This window comes from Gorilla gorilla, chromosome 1 (assembly GCF_029281585.2).
Source record: "Gorilla gorilla gorilla isolate KB3781 chromosome 1, NHGRI_mGorGor1-v2.1_pri, whole genome shotgun sequence".
Classification (NCBI taxonomy): domain Eukaryota; kingdom Metazoa; phylum Chordata; class Mammalia; order Primates; family Hominidae; genus Gorilla; species Gorilla gorilla.
Window position 1 is genome coordinate 44,394,261 of NC_073224.2, and position 20,361 is coordinate 44,414,621.

The 20,361-nt window shown below is 47.7% G+C and overlaps 1 protein-coding gene across 9 annotated transcripts in view; it reads left to right on the plus strand.

Moving 5' to 3' along the window:
• PACC1 (proton activated chloride channel 1) overlaps positions 1–20,361 on the plus strand; it is a 69,305-nt gene that overhangs the window by 8,430 nt on the left and 40,514 nt on the right. For 2 of the 9 annotated variants that reach the window (XM_063708744.1, XM_055370961.2), the window contains exons 1-2: positions 9,482–9,653; positions 13,849–13,945. In XM_063708744.1, coding sequence (XP_063564814.1) covers positions 9,618–9,653; positions 13,849–13,945 — 133 coding nt within the window. In that variant the 5' untranslated portion in view covers positions 9,482–9,617. Of the gene's footprint in view, positions 1–9,433; positions 9,654–9,892; positions 10,478–12,469; positions 12,663–13,848; positions 13,946–20,361 lie in introns of those variants that run through there. The other 7 variants (XM_063708742.1, XM_055370953.2, XM_019030356.3 and 4 more) reach the window with 6 other exon arrangements.

Consider the following 20,361-nt stretch of genomic DNA (forward strand, 5'->3'; position numbering starts at 1 on the left):
TGTTATTAAAAACCATAAATGCCATGTCCCAAAACTGGTTCATAGTGGTCTGGGGACCCAAGGCTGCTTTTTTTGCAGTTTCCAATGGATATCGAGGGCAGACTGGATTATACAATGTACCCCTAATCAGGTTTGTCCTTTTGAAGTGGGATCAGTATATTTCCTAATTGCCTCAATTGTCCCTGAAACAAAGCCAGATTCTCATCTTTACCTTGGGTAACTTCCTTCACGTTATCATAATTAACATGTTTTTTCGTAGATGTGTTTATCCCTTCTAATAAACAAGTGATCATGTGATCTCTCTTCTCAGTCTTCACTATTCCTTTGATCATTCCATCCTCGATTTTGATCAGGAACTGCAATACCCCCAGCCCTGTAGATAGTATGATTAGAATTGTGGGATAGCATTTCATCTGCATGTGTCCTAGCTATTTCCAAAATCCACTGTTTTTCTTCCACTGTACAGCAGGTGGATAACAAAATATGCAAATCCTGCCAGGTTAAATTATGTCAGAGTTAGTTTCTCAAACTCATCTATAAATTTTCCTAGGTCTTCAGAGAAACAACCAAATTTTTCTTTGCATAATGCCAAATCAGACATAGAAAAAGGGACACATACCCTTATAGTGCCCTCTTCCCCATTTACCACTTCTCTAAGCAAAGATTTTCCTTTGAAAGTTGCTAAGAGGCTCCGCTATGGGTAGTACAGGTGGGGCTGGGTTCCTCAGGGAGTAACGGGTACAGAATAGGACTAAGCATCTCAGAAGGAGGTAGATGTAAAATAGGGCTAGACGGGTAAGGAGGGTGAGATGAAGAGGTCTCAACAGAAATACTAGAAGGGCTAGAAGGGACAGAGGCAGATGCACCTGAAGCATTGGAACTGACCAAGGCTTGCATTGAAAGATCATCTAGAATATCTAATTAGTTTTCCTCTTTTGTTTTCATTAAATATGCACATGCTTGTTTTAAAGTTTTATCCTGACTAAGCAATAGAAATGTTTGAACATATGGTATTTCACCCCATTTTCCCTCCTGCTTGCAAAACAAATCAAGTTGAAGTATAACTATTAAAGGCTGTAGTTCCATTAGGTGGCCATTTTTCTTGACTTTCCAAATAACATTATTATTATTTGGAATAATAACATTATTATTTGGCCCTATTAGGGCCAAACAATATTACATAAAAATAAAAATTTCTTTTTCTTAAGCCCACCTAATTTAAATTGGTCCCAATGCTCTAATATGTACCCTAGTGGTGAGCTTTTTAGGATTAAGGCTGTGTTACCCATGAAGGGAGCAGGTAAAGGCGAAAATAGAGATCATTGTGAATGAGGTTGTACTGCCACTGGCCAAGCTCCACTAAAAAGGATGAAAGAGCTTTCAGAGCCAAATGAGCAAGGGAAAATGATCCTGTGATCACTTTTTTTTTTAAATAAAAATAGAGACGGGGTCTTGCTATGTTGCCCAGGCTGCTCTTGAACTCCTCAGTTCAAATGATCCTCCTGCTTTGGGCTCCCAAAGTGCTAGGATTACAGGTGTGAGCCACTATACCCAGCCCCTGTGGTCACTTTAATTCAGCTATTCATATTACCCAAATAATGAGTTGGGCCATTTGCACTAGAGAGACCACAATAGGGGACTTGACAAAGAAATGTCTCATTAAGCAAGGGAAATGACACAGACCCGGGAAGGAATGTCCAGGCTCAGGACAGTGATGGCAAGCAGGGTGAAACTTACATGGTCTTGCTGTCCGTAACCAAGAAGTAAAAGTCATTTGATTAGTGAGCAGATGAAAAGGAACTGCTAAAAACAAATCTCCAATTCCCTATTCTATAGCTGTTTGTCTACATGGGACTGGCATAATTACTGCCTGGCTCAATCATACACCCTGGAATTTTTCATTTAAAATTTGTAAGTACTGGCTGGGTGCGGTGGCTCACACCTGTAATCCCAGCACTTTGGGAGGCCGAGGTGGGTGGATCACTTGAGGTCAGGAGTTCAAGACCGGCCTGACCAACATGCTGAAACCCCGTCTCTACTAAAAATACAAAAATTAGCCAGGCATGGTGGCACACACCCGTAGTCCCAGCTACTCGGGAGGCTGAGGCATAAGAATCACTTGAACCTGGGGAACGGAGGTTGCAGAGAGCTGAGATCACGCCACTGCACTCCAGCCTGGGCGACAGCAAAACTTCATCTCCAAATAAATAAATAAATAAATAAATAAATAAATAAATAAATAAAAATGGGAAGTACCAAGTTTCAATTTTGAGAGAAGGGGAGGCAATAAATAATTCATGTAAATGGGCTGCATATAGGGAAAGTAAATCTTGCAGAACCATTCATCCCCAATGTACCTTAACAGGATGCCAGAGCAGACAGGTGAAGAGCCGATAATCTGAAGGCAAATGAGGAAAGTGAAAAGTTAAAAATATCAGGACTGGTCAAGTGAGGCCTGTGAAAAGCAGCAGTAAAACATAGACAGCAATCAGGAAACTGGCAAGTAGCAGCCTTTAACGAGCAGCCAAGAGTGCAAGGAGGGCTAATCTAAAGGGAGTAATGGTTAATATCTCGTCACACTGAATCCATATCCAGCTATGAGGATGTGGAGGGCCTCCAACCCTTCCTAGTTGGACCTCTAACCAGTTTTAGACAAGTACCCCGTCCTTTACCACTATAAAAATATATTCCACTACTTACCCAAAGTTGGCCAATTGGTGCTGCACAGTGTATTTCCTCTGGGTTGGAGGGTCTCACCTCATTAAGGTTCCAGTGGAGATGCAATGGGAAAATGTTACCAGAAAAGGGGTCTCATCCAAGAACCCAAGAGCAGGTTCTTGGCTCTTGCAGGGAAATAATTCAGGGCAAGTCACAGAGTATAGTAAAGTTTAAATAGTTTATTAGAAACCACTCTATTACAGAGTAGGGCATGCTCAGAAAGCAAGAGGAGGAACGCCTCTACCTTAATGTAACGCTTGCTTACATAGGATATTAGGGCTAAGAATAGTGTACTTTATTATAAAGTCCTGTGATCAGCTTGTGACAGGATATTAGTATTCATGTTCTCTTGTGTAACTATTGATTTCAGTGAGAATTTATGGGTGTACTATTAATAGTATCATTAGAGTAAACCCCATTTTTAAACTAAGAATGCTTTTTTCCATTAACTTGTTTCCTCAGCCCTAGACATCTTGTGATAAAGAGTGCCTAACTTCCTGAGAAAGTCACCCAGCAGTTTTGTTTTTTTTTTTTTTTTTTTTTTGGCTTTATATGGCCTTTATTCAAGATGGAGTCATTCTGGTTAGGACACCTGTGACAGAATAAGTTTAAATGTTAATGGAATAACTCTGGCTGAAGCCGGGAGGCTACTGCAATAATCCAGGTGGGAGATGATGGCTGCTTGGACCAGGGTGGTGCCTGGGGATGTGGTGAGAAGTGGTTGACTATAGATATGTTTTGAAGATGTGGTTGATAGAATTTGCTGACAGATGAGACTTGGGATGTAAGAAACAGAGAGGAGTCAGAGGTGAGTTGGAGGTTGTTGTCCTGAGTAACTAGAAAGATGGGATTGCCATTTATTGATATAGGAGTAGGTTTTGGAGGAGAAGATCAAGATCAATTTGGGGCTTGTTCAGTTTGTGATGTGTGTTAGACATCTGACTGAAGGTATCAAATTGGCAATTAAATATACAAGTCTAGAATGAGGGGAGAGTTCTGGGCTGGAGATAGAAATTTTGGAATTCACTGGCATAGGTGTTGTATGTAAAGCCACAGGAATGGATGAGATCGCCAAGGGAAGTGCATGTGGACAGAGGGGACTGAGCTCCTAACATTTGGTGGTTGGTAGAACTGGCAAAGGAGACCAGAAAAGGGCTCACTGTATGCCAGGTACTGGTTTCAGCACTTTGATGTTTATAAGCTCTTTTAATCCTCACTTTAACTCTGGGACATAACTATTACTATGTCAGGGGACCTTAAGTACCTCGCGTAGCTCTCACAGTAGGTGACAGAGCCAAGTCAAGCACAGGCCATGTGTCCTACAGCCTGCCATAACCACCAGGCTATCCTTCCCCCCAGCGACTATACCAAAATTTATACTTTTACTTATTTAACAGGATGGGCTTCTAGTGCAGAGTGACTTAAACAGGATCTGTGTGCATTAACTTTACTCTGAATCTCAATTTCCGCATTAGCAACATGCCAGCCTGCCTCTTTCATAGGACTGTGTTAAAACTAACAACGGTAGTGGAATTGTAAAGCTCGAAGTGCGGTATCTACATTACACTGTGTCACAAGATCTCTGGGGATGGAGGAGGCCCTTGAAAACCCCCGAATTGAATATCATCCCCTTCCTGATGCATGTCACGATAACATCCCTATCATACCTTGTACTGCCTCTCTGCTTGGGCCCTTTCTCTTTCTACAGTTCTGTTTGTAAGGAACATCTTTAAGCCAAAAGACCCTTCTAATTTCTACTGATCCCATATAACTCCCCCCTCCCTGAGATGCTGAAGATAAGTCTATACATGAATAACATGCTCATAGGCCCTTGGATTTCTCCAGGCACCCCTCTGATTGTCATTTTCTACTTGAACCCAGACATATTTTTCCAAAGCACTTGGAATCCATTAGTCACCGGCAAGAAAAATGGAAAGTATTCTTTTTCTTTAAAATTTTATTTTATTTTAAGTTCTGGGATACATGTGCAGAATGTTCAGGTTTGTTACATAGGTAAACGTGTGCCATGGTGGTTTGCTGCATCTATCAACCCATCACCTAGGTATTAAGCCCCACATGCATTAGCTATTTATCCTGATGCTCTCTCTCCCAAAATAGAAACTATTCTGGATAGAACAGAATGGCTGAATACAGGGAGCCAGTTACACAGGTGATGAAAGAAGCTGAGACAATAACCCTGAGGCAACCAAGAGTATCAACAGCAGGAAGTCACCATTCCAGCCAATGGAAGAGTAACAGGGGTGTTTATTTATTTTTATTTATCTTTTCTGAGATGAAGTTTTGCTCTTGTTGCCCAGGCTGGGGTGCAGTGGCACAATATCGGCTCACTGCAACCTCCACCTCCCAAGTTCAAGTGATTCTCCTGCCTCAGCCTCCCGAGTAGCTGGGATTACAGGTGTGCACCACCACGCCCGGCTAATTCTTTGTATTTTTAGTAGAGACAGGGTTTCTCCATGTTGGTCAGGCTGGCTTCAAACTCCCGACCTCAGGTGATCCACCCGCTTCAGCCTCCCAAAGTGCTGGGATTACAGGCGTGAGCCACCACGCCAGGCAACAGTGGTGTTTATTAGAGTCTAAGGGCCTGAGTCACCTGGCTGAAGCTAGGACCACAAAAAGCCTTTGTATCAGGGGCTGGAGCCATGGAAGGGAAACTGTGAGAGGCAGAGAACAGGGAAAAAAAAGCCCTGGCTTCTCCCTTGCCCTGACTCCTGAAAATGCCTCCTGCTAAGGTATACATGTAAATGATTGCCAGCCATTATTCTAGAGGTCACAAGACATTGCAACTTCCCCAATTACTCCTGCAGATAACGTCACTATTGTAGAACCTCAGCTTGGCTTTTTGAAATGTCTTTTCGGGTTCTTTGCATGTCCGACACTGATGGCTCCACGTGGACCCACCAATCACTCCTGTGGCCCCCACCCAGCAAGGACTAAGTGCACTGGAGGACCATTTCCCACACCCCTGTGATTGCAGCCCCAACCAATCAGTAGCAAGCACCCACCCCTATCCTATCCCACAAACTACCTTTGAAAACCCCTGGCCCCCAAATGCTTGGGGAGATTGATTTGTGTAATAACTCTGTCTCCCTGTGGCCTCAGTCAGTTAAACTCTTTCTTTACTGCGATGCCATGGTCTCAGTGAATTGATATTGTCTATACAGCAGGCAGGGAGAACCCATCAGGTGGTTACACTACATGCCCCTAGTGGTCCTCCCCACTGACACTGCCTTCTGCTTGGCTTCAGCCTAGGGCCTGTGTACTGTACCTGTGCCTTCTGCCTGTACCCGCACTGACCATCATGTGCTAGTCCCTTCTTGTCATTTAGGTCTCAACTCAAAAGTAACTGCCATCAGGAGGCCTCTCTTGACATCCCCCAGATATATTAGCATCCTACCACCCTGGCCCATGTCTTCCACCTTTTTATAAGGACGAGTCATATTGGACTGAGAGATCACCTTACTCCAATATGACCTCATCCTAATTACATCTGCAATGACCCTATTTCCATCTAAGGTCACATTCTGAGGTACTGAGATCTAGGTCCTCAACATATTTTGGGGGAACACAAGTCAATTATAGCAGGAATCTTTAGGGTATAGATGATAATTCAAGCCATGAGGCTAGAGGTGACCACTTCAGTAGCCCCTACGGAGTGAATAGAAAGGAGGTGGAAAATCTAGCTTTGGGGCTGGGCGTGGTGGCTCTCGCCTATATTCCCCCAGCACTTTGGGAGGCTGAGGCAGACAGATCACTTGAGGTCAGGAGATCGAGACCAGCCTGGCCAACATGACGAAACCCCGTCTCTACTAAAAATATGAAAATTTTAGCCAGGCATGGTGGCAGGCACCTGTAATCCCAGCTATTTGGAAGGCTGAGGCAGGAGAATCACTTGAGCCCTGGAGGCAGAGGTTGCAGTGAACCAAGATTGCCGCACTGCACTCCACCCTGGGTGACAGAGCAAGACTCCATCTAAAAAAAACCAAAACAACAACAACAAACCTAGCTTTGGGAAAGTCCGTCCTGTAGAGCTGAGATGAGGAGAAGTCAGCAGAGAGGCTGAGGAGGAGCAGTAACTGTAACTGTAATAGGCCTGTTGCCTGATGTGTGCAGCAAGTCAATATGCCAAGATGGGGTTGCAGTAGAAAAAGAGGCTTACCAATAGGGCCTCCAATCGAGGAGATGGAGGGGAACCTCAAACCCTCTCTCAAGGAGTTTGGGGCTTTTCTAAGGGTTTTTAAGGAGTAGGCTGAAGTGTGGAGACTGCTGATTGGCCAAAGAGAACAGGGTGAAATCATCGGACAGAGAGAGAAGCAGCTGTATTCTCATGCTGATTCCATTCCTCTGTTGGTGTCTTCAAACTTGTTGGTGTCAGCTGTTTCACTGGAATTTGTGATCTGAAAAACATTTTAAGCAATTTTTGTTTTTTGAGACAGAATTTTGCTATTGTCGCCCAGGCTGGAGTGCAATGGTGCGATCTTGGCTCACTGCAACCTCTGCCTCCCGGGTTCAAGCGATTCTCCTGCCTCAGCCTCCTGAGTAGGGAGGCTAGGGAGGCTGGGATTATAGGTGCCCACCACCATGCCTGGTTAATTTTTGTATTTTTAGTAAAGATGAAGTTTTACCATGTTGGCCAGGCTGGTCTCGAACTCCTGACCTCAGGCAATCCGCCCGCCTCGGCCTCCTAAAGAGTTGGGATTACAGGCGTGAGCCACTGGGCCTGGCCTTAAACAATTCTTAAGCAAAAGCCTTATGATTCTAATGTCAGAAATCCTACCTATAGGAGCAGTGGAGATGCAAATGGTCAGTATCTAGTGCTACATGACTTTTGGCTACAAGGAAGTGGGTCAAAGTACAGCCTGATTAATGCTTAATTATAACTCTATTTCTGTGCAGAATTCGTGTTAACCCTGTGAGGATGGCTTCAAAGTGAGGTAGGAGCAAGCTGGGAGTGTGTGATGTCCTGGAAGCCAGGGAGGAACGCGTATCAAGGAGGAGGGAGGATCAGCCAAGTCCACTGTGGCTGATAAATCAAGAAAGAGGAGGATGGGAAAATGGCCATCTGATGTGACAACACTGAGGTCACTTGTGACCTTGACAAGCACTGTTCCAGTGGAGTGGAGGGGAGTAAAGCCTGACTGGTGTGTGCTCATGAAGGAATGGGAGAGAGGACTTGGGGGCTGCAAGGACAGAACATTATTTACATGTTTATGACCTGTCTCTCCACAGTTGCATGAAAGAGCCACGAAAGCCAGGACCCAAGGATATCTTATCCATTTCTGTATCCCAGTGCCCAGCACATTGTATTTGTTAAGCCATATTTTATATTTTATTAACCAGTATCTCCTTCAAATGTGGGAGCTCACAATTTTCCAGTTTGGTCACACCAACAAAGACTAGAGAGGAATGATAGGGTTGGAATAGAATTCTCTGGTTCCTTTCTGCTCTAATATTCTATGATGGTGTGAACTTGTTCTATCAAGTACCATTGTATTAACACAGTAAGGAATTTAATTAGTGGTCTGCTATCGTTAATTTGTTTTGGTAAGCAACTGTTAAATGAAATGGCTGGAATCAGTGTTCCATTCATAAATTTAACAAACATTTGTCGACTGCCTACGATGTGTTAGGCACTATATATATTGTCCCATATAACAGATGTAAGAGCAGAGGGCCTAGGATAGGGGTGAGTGGTCAGGAGAGGTGATGGGGACCTCCCATTGCTAATGCTCCAGGAGGTCCAGGGTTCTTTGATGTGGCTGGCGCTATTCGGCTTATCACTGAGGAGAGAAGAGGCTCCCAGTGGCCTGAGTGGAGGGGTTACCAAGCTGCAGCTGCAAGAGACACAGAGCAGCATTCACCGAGGCACAACAAGCAGCCTCTATCTGCTTCACCACTGAGGAGCCGAGGGCCCCCACACAACAGCTGTTTCAGGCAGTGGGAGGAGAGGAAGATGTGGTCTTCAGGTCCACCCTGCCACAGGGCCAACACCAGATTTGACGCCACATCTAGCGCTTGAGGCTTCTTCTGTGGCTGAACAGCGCCTTTAGGCTTTCTCTGCACGATCCTTCCTTTCTGCTTTCATAGGCCTTGTCAGGCAGGGCAGGGTTTAGCAGTTGCATTCTAAGGCGAGGAGAGGAGGGCTCAGAGCATTGCAAGACCTAAAGGGGAGGGTCAGAGCCAGGACAAGAACCTAGGGGTACTCCTGCCCCTGGAATAATGGAGAGAACATGGGCTCCGCAGTCTACCCCTGGATGAAATAATCTTCATTTGATTACCGCTCCACCTGCATCCTTTCTGAAACAAAGTACCTCAGTTTCCTCATTTGTAAATTAGGGAGAAAAATGTCCTTCTTACAGGGTTCCTTGCAGAATCAACGGCATAATGTGAGTGAGAGCGCTTTGTAACTAACATACAAAGTGCTCTCCAGACATTTATTACGGTTTTAAACCGCCAGGCCAAGCTTCCTCTTGCAATTATAGATTAGGGGCTCCTACTCATCTGACTTTGTTCCACTTTCCACTCCTCTTCTCCGTCCCTCCCCCTCCAACAAAGAGAGGAAGTGAGAGGCGCAGAGGCACGCGTCTAAGGACCAGCTTAGCTGGCCCAGGGTCACATGCAGGCTTTACCGCCACAGGGATGAGAGCTGGTGTGAGGGGCGCCCCCGCCCAGAACTACATTTCCCATCAACACTTTCGCGGCTCCCGGGCGGCAGCGGCCAGGCGCATGCGCCGAGTATCGCCACTCCTGGTCTCCGGGACGCCCCTCCGGACCGGTTTCGCCTCGCGGAGCCGGTAGGTCCAGGTGCAGCGGCCGCAGTGCTGCGTCCGTGCGCTACGGGCTGGGGCGGTCTCAGGTGTGCCGAAGCTCTGGTCAGTGCCATGATCCGGCAGGAGCGCTCCACATCCTACCAGGAGGTACGAGGTTGTGAGAGACGGAAGGGAAGTTTGAGGCGGAGGAGCAGGGTCCCGGGGGCCTGGGCGGATGCGGGGCGGGGGGTGTCGGGGCTGCGCGGCAGAGGGCTCTTCCGAGGGACCGACGGGTGCGTCAGGGGAGGGCTCCCGGGGTGCAGAGGAGCGGCCCAGGGGCAGGAAGGAAGCGGGGCAGCGGAGCGGGCGCCCAGCGTTCTCCGTATGCTGTGGGTTGCATGGCCGAGGTCCGGAGTAGGGTCCCCGGCGCCGCGACCCGTAACCAGCAGGTGAATGATTGAAGCTACCTGAGGCCCAGCCTTCCGCGCTCCCCGCCGGAGCGGCAGCCCAATGGCCCAGAGGAACCCGGCGTTCTTTGCAACAAGTGGAGCGCCCGCGCCCTCCTCCCGGCGAGAGCTGATGCGCGGTCGGCATCGTCGGCATCCTCCCCCTCCAAGCCCAAGGCCTCGCTGTCCCCGCGGCTGGTGACAGGATTGATTACCTGTTTTTTGGTGACCACCTAACTTTGAAAAAGTGCCTTCATGGGCTTTGCTAGTTCTCGCTCCTCTTCGTCTCTCCCTCCAGTCTCACCTCCTCCCACGACTTTATCACTTTCCAGTTCTTTGTCTCTTCTCTGTCCTGCGCTGCAGGCTGTGCGTCCAGCGCTTCCTTCAGGCAAGCCCTGCCTCCTGACTTCTCCAGCTGTATTAGTGAAACTGCTCTCCTCCTCCGCCTCCACTTCTCGGGCCCCAAACCTTGGTCATCTTTGGCAACCATCCTCTTCTGTGCCCCTCCATCGTGCCCCCTCATTGGCCAAAGTCAGGCAGTTCCAGGTCGGTCCTCCTCCAGTTTGTGTCCCTGTGTTTGCTGTAACCTCTGAGTGCGATACTGTGTTACCATCGCTCCCTTTAGTCTCTTATACTCTCCAGATTTGCCTTGAGGCCCTGCCTTCACCTCGGAGCATTCCTTTTTTCTCAGACCTGACGCTGCCCTTCGTCTGCCCAGAACAGTCCAGACTTCTCAGCAAGCTCCCAAAGCTCTGAACAGCACAGCAGCCATGTCTCCCATTACCTTTGCCACCTCCTCACCCACCTAGGGTCTGGCCACAGTGGAAACTCGGTTTTAAAATGTGCTCCTGCCTCTGTGCATGTGCTCACTCCATTTCTTCATCAACGCTCCGCCAAGCTCCATTGGGTAAAATGCCCCCAGAAGTCAAGGGCTACCTCAAGTTCCATGTGTTCCATAGGGGTCCGCTTTCCAGACCCGTCCGCATTTCTGTCTCCTTCTCATATGAACTTGCTGCCTTCTGTCTTAGTCAGTAGTTACTGCTGTACGTATCTCCCGTTATAAAAGACTGATTCACAGAAGGGCTTTGTGGACTATAGAAAGCAGGTGGCTTAGCCCTACAGTGGAGGGAGAAGCCAACTTGAAGGCAGATGAGATTTGCCTAAAGCTTGCCATTTTTTAGTGTAGGATCTTGGCTGGAATCTGGCCTTGGACAGATTTCTATATTTCTCCTCCCATCCCCTTTATTCCATCTGTTTCCTTTGTCTGAAAGGAGTCTGAGGGATTTTAACCAGTGCTGTGGATTCCATGACCCCTAGATTCTGTACCCTAAACAGTGGGGGAATCCTGGGGAATGAGATGGGTCTGAAAGTTTTTAGGTTTATAGGGTGTGGAGCACAGTGGATAAAAGTCAGAAAGCCCACGTTCGTGCCTGGCTGTGCCTCTTGCCGTTTGTGTGACTTTTATTGAGTCACATAACTTTCTGAGCCTCAGTTTCTTTGTCTGAAAGATGAAGATAATAAAAGTCCCTACCTCCCAGGGTTGTTTGGGGATCAGATAAGTTGGTGTGGAAAGTGCTTGGCTCAGTGTCTGGCAACTAGTGATCCCACAGTGAATGATAGCTCTTGTTAACAGGGTGTGGGCAGCTCCTGCATCCAGGGCGCTTTGGGGTCCTGGCTTAGCAGGAACATGTGCCTCACCATCCACACATAGTCAGCCTAGCAGGGCTCATAAAATGTTTATTAAAATATAGGCACTTACCCCGCTTGGAGGGCCAAGGCCCAGGGTAGACTCAGTTTCTCTTTGGAGGCATCTCCAAAGTGGAAGGCACTGGAAGGGTGCCCTCCCCTTGCCTTCTTCAGAGGCCTGTTCTGGAGTCCCTGTCTCTCACTTCTTCAGAGAAAGGGGCCACCCAGAAAATGGCCGGCATCTTTCTTGCCTGAACCATTCTGTGAGTGTACCTAGCTCTGAGTAGGTTTATTTGCTGAGGGGGGATTTTTCCTTAGGGAGGGTGGGATATACTGAGAATTTGGCCAGGGGCAGGCAAGGAGGCAGGCTCATTATGGCTGTGGGTAGTCAGGAAGGGAACTCGGTAGGAGGGTGTTAGCACCTGGGTCAGGGTGAACCTGAGTGAGGCTTGGATCAGGGAACTTTGAGATTTCCCAGGACTAACATCCTCCTCTCCCTTTGGCCAGTGAGACCTCTGGGGACCTCTTTATCTGTGCTCCTGCTAGTGGCTTATATCTCTTGGTTCCTTCACCAGCCTCCCTGCCCTTTCCCACTGGTTGCTTTTCTTTTCTTTCTTTTTTTTGAGACTGAGTTTCACTCTTGTCACTCAGGCTGGAGTGCAATGGCGCGATCTCGGCTCACTACAACCTCCGCCTCCCGGGTTCAAGAGATTCTCCTGCTTCAGCCTCCCAAGTAGCTGGGACTACAGGTGTGCGCTATCATGCCCGGCTAATTTTTGTATTTTTAGTAGAGATGGGGTTTCACCATGTTGACCAGGCTGGTCTCGAACTCCTGACCTCAGGCGATCTGCCCACCTCGGCCTCCCAAAGTGCTGGAATTACAGGCATGAGCCACCGTGTCAGGCCCCGCACCCGGCCTTTTCTTTTGTGCTTCGAGGGCTTTAAACTGGAGATTTTGCCTGATTCTAAGGGGCAGGAGTGGAGTCGTGGAGAGGGAGATAGAAGAATAGATTCGTAAGAGATGTTTTTCACTTGTCTCTTGGAGGTGAGTTTTTAATGAAAATGTCTAGAAACCTTAAACACTGATGCTGTGAACCTGAGAAAGTGCTTGGGAAAGCTGTCCCCTCTCCCAATTCAGGGATGGCTTCTCTTCTAAGCTCTGGTCTTGACCTCTCTTGCCCTCCTCCTTAATCCTACAGAGACTTGTTGATTATCATGGTATCCTTTCCGTCCTTCTACCCTTCTCAGTGGTATAATTTTCCCCATTTGACAGGTGAGACCACTGATGAAGTGAGGTTGAGGTTGCTGGCTACCAGGCTGCTGATTATAATTAGCACCTATCCCTGTGATGGACTGCCTGCCCTTCCTGCTGTGTTCTGCCATTTGCAGCCCAAGTCAGTGGACTTCAGCCAGAGTGCCAGAGAGAGCTCTGACACCACCTTCACTGTTCCCTCTTTTCTCTCAGCAGACTCTAAGCCGCATTTCCTCTTCCTTTGGGAAGTGGTTAAGACTATGGGCTTTGGAACTAGACCAACTTGGATTTTATTCCTGCCATATCTTTCCCTGGCTTTATGGCCATGGAAAATATTGTGGGTTGAATTGTTTTTCCTTAAAAAAGATATGTTGAAGTCCTAACCCCAGGTACCTCAGATTGTGACCTTGTTTGGAAATGGGGTCATTGCAGGTGTAATTAGTGAAGATGAGGTAATACAGGAGTAGGGTGGGCCCCTAATCCAACATGGCTGGTGTCCTTCAAGACGATGACCATGTGAAGACACAGAGAGAGCACACCTTGTAAAGATGGCAGCGGAGAGTAGAGATTGGATGCCTCTATGAGCCAACGAACTCCAAGGATTGCTGGCTGTCACCAGAAGCCAGGAGAGAGGCATGGAACAGATCCCCTCACCACTCGTAGAAGAAGGAGCCAACCCTGCCAACACCTCAATTTCAGACTTCTAGCCTCCAGAACTGTGAGAGAAGACATTTCCGTTGTTTTAAGCTGTTCGGTTTGTGGTACTTGCTACAGTAGTCCTAGGAACACAGAGAGCAGAAAGTTTATTGAGCTTTCTGAGCTTCGGTGTCCTCATCTGTAAAATTGCTGTAACACACTCTATGTCATGTGGTTTTTGGTGACAATTAAGTGAGAAGCAGCTTCTGCTTTCTTATTCTAGTGTAGAAAAGCAAGGCTGACATAGCTGACTTGTCTTTGCTCTCTTTGCTTCTCCCTTTAGCTGAGTGAGGAGTTGGACCAGGTGGTTGAGAACTCAGAGCTGGCAGACGAGCAGGACAAGGAGACGGTCAAAGTCCAAGGTCCGGGTATCTTACCAGGTGAGTGCGTTTGGTGCTTTGCTGTGCTGTTGCTGCAGCTGGACACCCCAGTCTAGGCGCCTTGCCAACTGTGGGAAAGGAGGAGCCCCCTTCCCTGCACCCTGGTGTCAGGTCTCAAGTATTGCCCTAGTTTTAAAGCCATACATATTTAACCAGCCTTGGAACAGAGGATATGTCTAGGCTGGTATCTGCTCTTAACTCCAATTTGAGCCACTTCCTGAGGCCAGGTCATTGCATACAATGGCAGATGCTTTGGATCTCTGCTCTTCTGTTCCTCTTTCCCTGGAAACTGCTAGCAGGTGAGCCTCTAATATCCAGGTCAAAGAAGATCTAATAGGCCCCCTCTTTCAGATACTAGGCCTGTCCAGTAATGCTGCTCAGTTGGGTAAGCAGGGTCCCATCAGTCAGTTGGCATCTTATGGAGCCCTGCGGCAATGTTTAACACTGCTGACTACTTCTTCCGCCCGGATACACGCTGATCCCTTAGCTTCTGTGATGCAGCATTTCTCAGGCCACTCCTTCCAGGCTCCATTGTGGTCACTCTCCAGCTCTTGGGCATGAAATGTTGGTTGCAGGCCCCTTTCTCTCACTCTCATAGGCAGTTCTACCCAGGCCTGCTCCCTTGCTTCAGCCACTGCTTGCTCACACGTGACTCCCATGTTTACATCTCTAGCCCAGAGGTTACCTACAAACCGCAAATTTATATATCCTGTATTTCCAGCTGCCCATGTCATAGTTCTGCTTGGATCTCCCAAAGCTTTCCTCAACTTCACATGTCCAAAATTGACCTCATGATCATCTCAGTCCCAGCTTGGTCCTCTCCCAGTATTTCCTGTTTGCAGGAATGGTACTACCACTTAACGCAGTTGAACTTCAGAGTAGTTCTCCATTCCTTCCTTCCTCTCATCCCCTTTTTCTCTGGCCCTCAGCCATGCTGATCTTTTTTTATTTTAGGCCTCATTCCCTCTCACCACAGGGCCTTGTTGTTGTTTTATTTCTCTGCCTGGAATTCACTTTCCTTCTTCACATAGTTAAGGCCTAATCATTCTTCAGCTTTCAGCTCACTCATTTTTTTCCACAGAGCCTTCTCTAACCTTCTGGCCAGATTACCTCCCACCCTCCAGCACTGTCTCATAGTCCACGCGCCTCTCCTTTCCGGCTATTGCTGTTGGAATGGTGCGTTTGTTTGTCTGACTGATGTCTGTCTGTTCTACTACAGCAGTCCCCAACTTTTTGGCACCAGGGACCGGTTTGTGGAAGACAATTTTTCCACAGATGGAGGTTGGGGGATGGTTTCAAGATGAAACTGTTCCACCTCAGATTATCAGACATAGTTAGATTTTCATAAGGAGCACACAACCTAGATCCCTTGTATGTGCAGCTTACAATAGGATTTGCACTCCTATGAGAATCTAACACTGCAGCTGATCTGACAGGAGGTGGAGCTCAGGTGGTAATGCTCACTCACTGCTCACCTCCTACTGTATTGGCCCCGTTCCTAACAGGCCATGGACCCATATTGGTCTGTGGCCTGGGGGTTGGGGACCCCTGTTCTACTAGAATGAAACTCCCTGAGGGCAGAGACCAGTCTGTTTTGCTCACCAGCCTAGCCTTGACCACGCCATAAAGATTTGTTGAGTGAATGAATGAAGCCCCAGCCTGACTTCAACTTCTTGGATGGATCCCATCTGTTTGTGGGAGAGGGGAACAAGACAGGAACTAATGTGGTTCTGCCTGCTCCTTACAGAAGACTGCATGGAAGGGACCGGGCACGGTGGCTCATGCCTGTAATGCCAGCACTTTGGGAGGCTGAGGCGGGTGGATCACCTGAGGTCAGGAGTTCAAGACCAGCCTGGCCAACATGGTGAAACCCTGTCTCTACTAAAAAATACAAAAATTAGCCAGGTGTGGTGGCACATGCCTGTAATCTCAGCTACTTGGGAGGCTGAGGCAGGAGAATCGCTTGAACCCAGGAGGCGGAGGTTGCAGTGAGACGAGATCATGCCACTGCACTCTAGCCTGGGTGACAAGAGTGAGACTCTGCCTCAAAAAAAAAAAAATAAAATAAAATAAAAAAAGACTGCCTGGAAGGAAGGAGGCTGGAAGGGCAGCTAACATTTCCTGACTGCTTCCCCTGTGCCAGGATCTGTCCTACCCCATTTGCCCCATTTAATTCTCACATCAACCCTGTGAAGTGGTTATCCCCCTTTTACAGATGAGGCCCCCAACCTCAGGGAGGTTGAGTAAAGCATGGGGAGGTCATATAGCTGGTAAACACAGACTGAATCAAACTCTGCCCAACCTCAACTCTCTCTACTACACCAGTGGTGTTTTCTTTTTTTTTTTTTTTTTGAGGTGGAGTCTCACTCTGTCACCCAGGCTGGAGTGCAGTGGCGCAATCTCGGCTCATTGCGACCTCTGCCTCCCAGGTTCAAGTGATTCTCCTGCCTCAGCCTCCCAAGTAGCTGGGACTATAGGCGTGTGCCACCACACCCAGCTACTTTTTTATTTTTAGTAGAGATGGGGTTTCACCATGTTGGCCAGGCTGGTCTCAAACCCATGACCTCAGGTGATCCGCCCACCTCAGCCTCCCAAAGTGCTGGGATTACAGGCGTGAGCCACCGCACCTGGCCTACATCAGTGGTTTATAAAAACTATTTTAAGTGGTGGTAATCCCAACACTTTGGGAGGCCAAGATGGGAGGATCTCTTGAGGCCAGGAGTTTGAGACCAGCCTTAGCAATAAAATGAGATCCTGCCTCTACCAAACAGACAAAAACCAAAAACACTCACACAAAACAATAAGCATTCTTCATTAAAGCCCAGTATGTAAAAGATAGTAGCATGGCTAATCCTCCCTCTGACATGAGGCATTGCCTCTAAAGCCCTAAGGCTCCCGGGAGAACAACTTGAAAGACCTGTATATTAGTTTTCTATTGTTTCTATAACAAATTACCACAAACTTAGTGGCCTAAAAAAACACAAATTTATTATCTTATAGTTCTGGAGGTCAGGAGTCCAAAATGGATCTCACTGGGCTAAAATTAAGCTGTCAGCAGGCCTGAATTCCTTTTTAGGGGCTTGAGGAGAGAGCCTGGTCTTTGCCTTTTCTAGCTTCTGGAGGCCTCCTGCATTCCTTGGCTTGTGGCCCCTTCCTGCAGCTTCAAAACCAGCAGTGGCTCATCGAGTCTTTCTCACATCACATCACTCTGACGCTGACTCTCCTGCCTCCCTTTTCTGTGTTTAAAGGGCCTTTGTGATCACATCAGGCCCACCCAGGTAACCCAGGATAATCTCCCTGCTTTAAAGTCAGCTGATTAGCAACCTTAGTCCCATTTGCTGCCCTAATTCCCCTTTTCCATGCAACTTGACATATTCACAGGTTCTAAGGATTAACACTTGGACATCTTTGGGAGCCTTTATTCTGCCTACCACACCTTGCACTACCCTCTTGCCCCCAACCAGAAGTGCATAGATGGAGGCAGGAGAAAGAAGAGGAGGGAGGCCAGACTTGGAAAGATGAGGCTTGTCTTTGTGTTTCCTTTCATAGAGAAGTGCCCAGGTAAATCAGGAGGTGGCCCTAATGTCTTTGGACCTTAGCAGCCTCTCTTTTGCGTCAGATTCCTGGGGCTGCAAAGCCTGGGGTCAATCAGAATAGGAAGCCAGGCCTCAGGCAGAGCAAATTTTGGGTAGTTCCATCAACTGGCAAGAGCATTCCCACTTGCTTTGGGGTAGCCTTCCCAGTTGCTTTGGGGGAACCAGATGAGCTGGGCTCATCTCCTTTCTAAATCACAGAAGATTCAGATCTCAGGAGTCCATTTGGCTGGGTCAGTAGTGAGTTGGCTCAAATTTGATGGACTGATACACAACTCTCAGAGCTCATTTCTTGCCTCTGGGTCTTCTTTTTTTTTTTGAGACAGTCTCCCTGTGTCAACTAGGCTGCAGTGCAGTGGCACGATCTTGGCTCACTGCAACCACCACCTCCTGAGTTCAAGCAGTCCTCATGCCTCAGCCTCTCGAGTAGCTGGATTATAGGCACTTGCAATCATTCCTGGCTAATTTTTGTATTTTTAGTAGAGATGAGGTTTTGCCATGTTGGCCAGGCTGGTCTCGAACTCCTAACCTCAAGTGATCCACCTGCCTCAGCTTCTCAAAGTGCTGGGATTACAGGCGTGAGCCACCATGCTTGGCCCCTTTGAGTCTTCTAATAATAATAATAAAAATAATGGTAATGGTGATAGTGGTTGCCATTTTGGGGGTGCTTTCATGTACTAGGCCTGTGTAGGGCTTTAGGGCTTTTTTTTTTCTTTTTTTTTGAGAAGGGACCTTGCTTTGTGGACTGGGCTACAGTACAGTGGTGTGATCATGGCTTATTTCAGCCTCCCGAGTAGTTGAGACTACAGACATGCGCCACCATACCGGGCTAATTTTTAAATTTTTTTTAGAGACAAGGTCATGCAGTGTTGCCCAGGCTGGTCTCAAACTGCTGGGCTCAAGTGATCCTCCTGCCTTGACCTCCCAAAGTGCGAGAATCACAGGTGCGAGCCATTCTGAGCCTATAGGGCTTTTTGTATACACTTTATCCTCTAATCTTCACAGCCACTCTGTGAGGTGAATGGTTAGTCCTAGTTTATAGATGAGGAACCCAAGGCACAGACGTTAAGGAATATGCTCAGAGCTCATGAGTGGCAGGGCTCAAATCTGTACCCAGAGCTGTCTCGCAAGGTATTCTGACTCTAGCTCAGTTGTTCCTAGATGAGAGCTTTCCTGCTCCAAATTCTCCCCTCCCTGTAGCAGATCAATTAAGGACTGCTTCACTTGTTATGCCAAGTGCTGACACCACAAAGGGTGAGTAAGTTCCTCCAGGAACTCAGACATATAGAGACAGAAGGCTGGTTACCCAAGGAAGAACTTGTCCCTCCTTCTGAGCCTTCCTTGACTTCCCTGATGAGATCCCTTTCTCCCTGTGATATGCTTTCCTTTGTAACAGTTAACACAGTTGATAGGTCACATTTATTGAGTTTAATTATTCAGTTAATTGTTATCCACCCCTTGGCACTGCCCTACAAGTTCTGTGAGGCACACAGATTTTGTCTTCTCCTCCTTTACTGTAACTCCAGTGCCTAGTGTGGAGTGTAGTATGGAAGTATGACTCCATAGAAGTATGAGTACTGTAGGTACTCAGTACCTATTTGTCCTCTGGGGGAGAGCAGTGGAGATTTAGAGCAAGACAGCCTCTCATCTAGGAGCAACTGAGCTAACTGGAATGAATGAATGAGGGCCAAAGAAATGGTAGAGTCAGGTGCTTCAAAATTAATGAAGGGGCCTGGCGTGGTGGCTCACACCTGAAGGGGCTCACGCTGTGGCTCATCCCAGCACTTTGGGAGGCCAAAGCGAGCAGATCATCTGAGGTCAGGAGTTCGAGACCAGCCTGGCCAGCGTGGCGAAACCCCATCTCTACTAAAAATATCAAAAAAATTAGCCGGGGCATGGTGGCAGATGCCTGTAATCCCAGCTACTCGGGAGGCTGAAGCAGGAGAATCACTTGAAGCCGGGAGGCGGAGGTTGCAATGAGCCGAGATTGTGCCACTGCACTCCAGACTGGGTGATAGAGCAAGATTCCATCTCAAAAAATACAAATACAAATACAAAAATTAGCCAGGAATGATGCACGCCTGTAATCCCAGCTACTTGGGGAAAAAAAAAAAAAAAAAGGAAGCCTGGCTGGTTTGAGAAAGTGGGACTACTCTGAAGGAAAGGTAACATGTAGGTGAAAAAGAAGGGGCTGGCTAGGGAAGGGAGATGACATGAGCAACTGTATAGAGATGGGAATAAAATAGGACATGTCAGAGATCATGAATAGCATGGTATGGTTGGGGCAGAGGGCTGGTGAGCAAAGTAGAGGGAGATGAGGTAGGAAAGATAGACTTGGTCAGATTGTGGAGGGGTCTGAGTGTCAGGGTCTGTACATTATCTAGTAGGGAGCAGGGAGTATTTAAAAGGATTGGGGCTGGGCGGGGTGCCTCATGCCTGTGATCCCAGCACTTTGGGAGGCTGAGGTGGGTGGATCACGAGGTCAGGAGATTGACACCATCCTGGCTAACACGATGAAACCCCGTCTCTACTAAAAATACAAAAAATTAGCCAGGAGTGGTGGTGGGTACCTGTAGTCCCAGCTACTCGGGAGGCTGAGGCAGGAGAATGGCGTGAACCTGGGAGGCAGAGCTTGCAGTGAGCCGAGATCGCGCCACTGCACTCCAGCCTGGGTGACAGAGCGAGACTCTGTCTCAAAAAAATAAAAAAATAAAAAATAAAAGGATTGGAACAGGACAGTAAGAGGAGTAAAGCGAGGATTCAGATGAATGTGGCTGGATTAAGGCAAAGGGAGACAACCATGCTGCGGCACAGGCTGATGTG